A 1,434-nucleotide genomic window follows, 5' to 3' on the forward strand; every position below is an offset into this window, starting at 1 on the left:
GGGGGGGGGGGGGCGAACATGGGGGTCAGACCCACAGATGAGACGGGGCGCCCTGAATTCCCCCTCATGAGATGTCACCAACCCTCCCATCCCCTGGCATCGCCACACACCAGCCCCTCGACCCCCACAACACCCCCATCCACTCCCTGCAGGCTGCCACCCCCCCCAGCACCCCCAATTCCGTGGGGCCCAGACCCACCTGCTCCACCCGCACCTCCACGTCACCATGGAGCTTCTTGCCCTTGAATAATTTAGCCCTGGAAGAGAGAGATGCAGGGGGGATTTTAAAAGGCCTGCCTGTGCCTCGGTTTCCCCAGACCTTGCATGGCCACTCAGTGGCGGGGAAGGTGGGTTAAGGTTGCCCTCAGGGCAAGCAAAGAGACTGAGGCAGACACGTGGTTGGAATGTGGGGGAAATTTTATGGCATATTTCTAGGCATGCCCGTGCCTCAGTTTCCCCATAGTGGCAGAGGGACAGCCTAAGGCGGGAGACAAATGGTGCACCACAGCACGGTGCCCCCCAGCAGTGGTGGCGGAGGTGGGCAGAAGCCATAGGGGAGCGGCGAGGGACGGGGGGCAGGATTTGAATCCGCCTGTGAGTTTAAACAGAAAAGCTAAAAATGGAGAGCCCAGAGCCAGTGTCTCCATTTCATCTCGGTCCTGAGTCAGTAACTGATGGTCCAGCACCACGCGGGCACCAAAACAGGGAGCCCTGGAAGAGAACCCAGGAGTCCTGGCTCCCAGCCCCACTGCTCTCACCACCAGACCCCACTCCCCTCCCAGAGCTGAGGCGAGAACCCAGGAGTCCTGGCTCCCAGCCCCCCCTGCTCTAACCCACCAGACCCCACTCCCCTCCCAGAGCTAGGGAGAGAACCCAGGAGTCCTGGCTCCCAGCCCCATTGCTCTCACCACCAGACCCCACTCACCTCCCAGGGTCCAGAAGAGAACCCAGGAGTCCTGGCTTTCAACCCCCAACTCTGTAGTGACGGAGGTGGCTGGGGGGGTCAGCGCCCCTCCCCGCCCCATAGGGATTAGCCTGCTTTAATTCCTTCTGTTCCAGCCCCAAGGGGCAGGATGGGGGGGTAGGTCACATGACCCACCCTTCTCGCCACCCAGCCCCTCCCCACTTCCCAACAGGCCAGGGGGAGCAGATCTTTGGTGGTCACCACCATACACAGCCCCCCCCCCACAATATTCCTGGGGACCCCACACGGATACATACCCCCAAACCCACTGAGATGTGGGTTCAGATGGATGGAGGATGGGGTAAGAGGGGGCAGGGGATGAACAGGGTGATGGGGACAGTGGGGGAGGGGGATGGATGGAGCGATGGGGGCAGAGGGGGAGGGGGATGGACGGAGAGATGGGGCAGTAGGGGAGGGGAATGGATGGGGTGATGGGGGCAGAGGGGGAGGGGGATGAATAGAGCGATGGG

General features: G+C 62.1%; 1 protein-coding gene across 1 annotated transcript in view; it reads right to left on the reverse strand.

Annotated features, from left to right (window-relative positions):
• SYN1 (synapsin I) overlaps window positions 1–1,434 on the reverse strand; it is a 31,806-nt gene that overhangs the window by 27,764 nt on the left and 2,608 nt on the right. Inside the window, 1 exon segment of the mRNA XM_075071280.1 lies at window positions 200–257. Coding sequence (XP_074927381.1) covers window positions 200–257 — 58 coding nt within the window.

This window comes from Chelonoidis abingdonii, chromosome 11 (assembly GCF_003597395.2).
Source record: "Chelonoidis abingdonii isolate Lonesome George chromosome 11, CheloAbing_2.0, whole genome shotgun sequence".
Lineage (NCBI taxonomy): Eukaryota > Metazoa > Chordata > Testudines > Testudinidae > Chelonoidis > Chelonoidis abingdonii.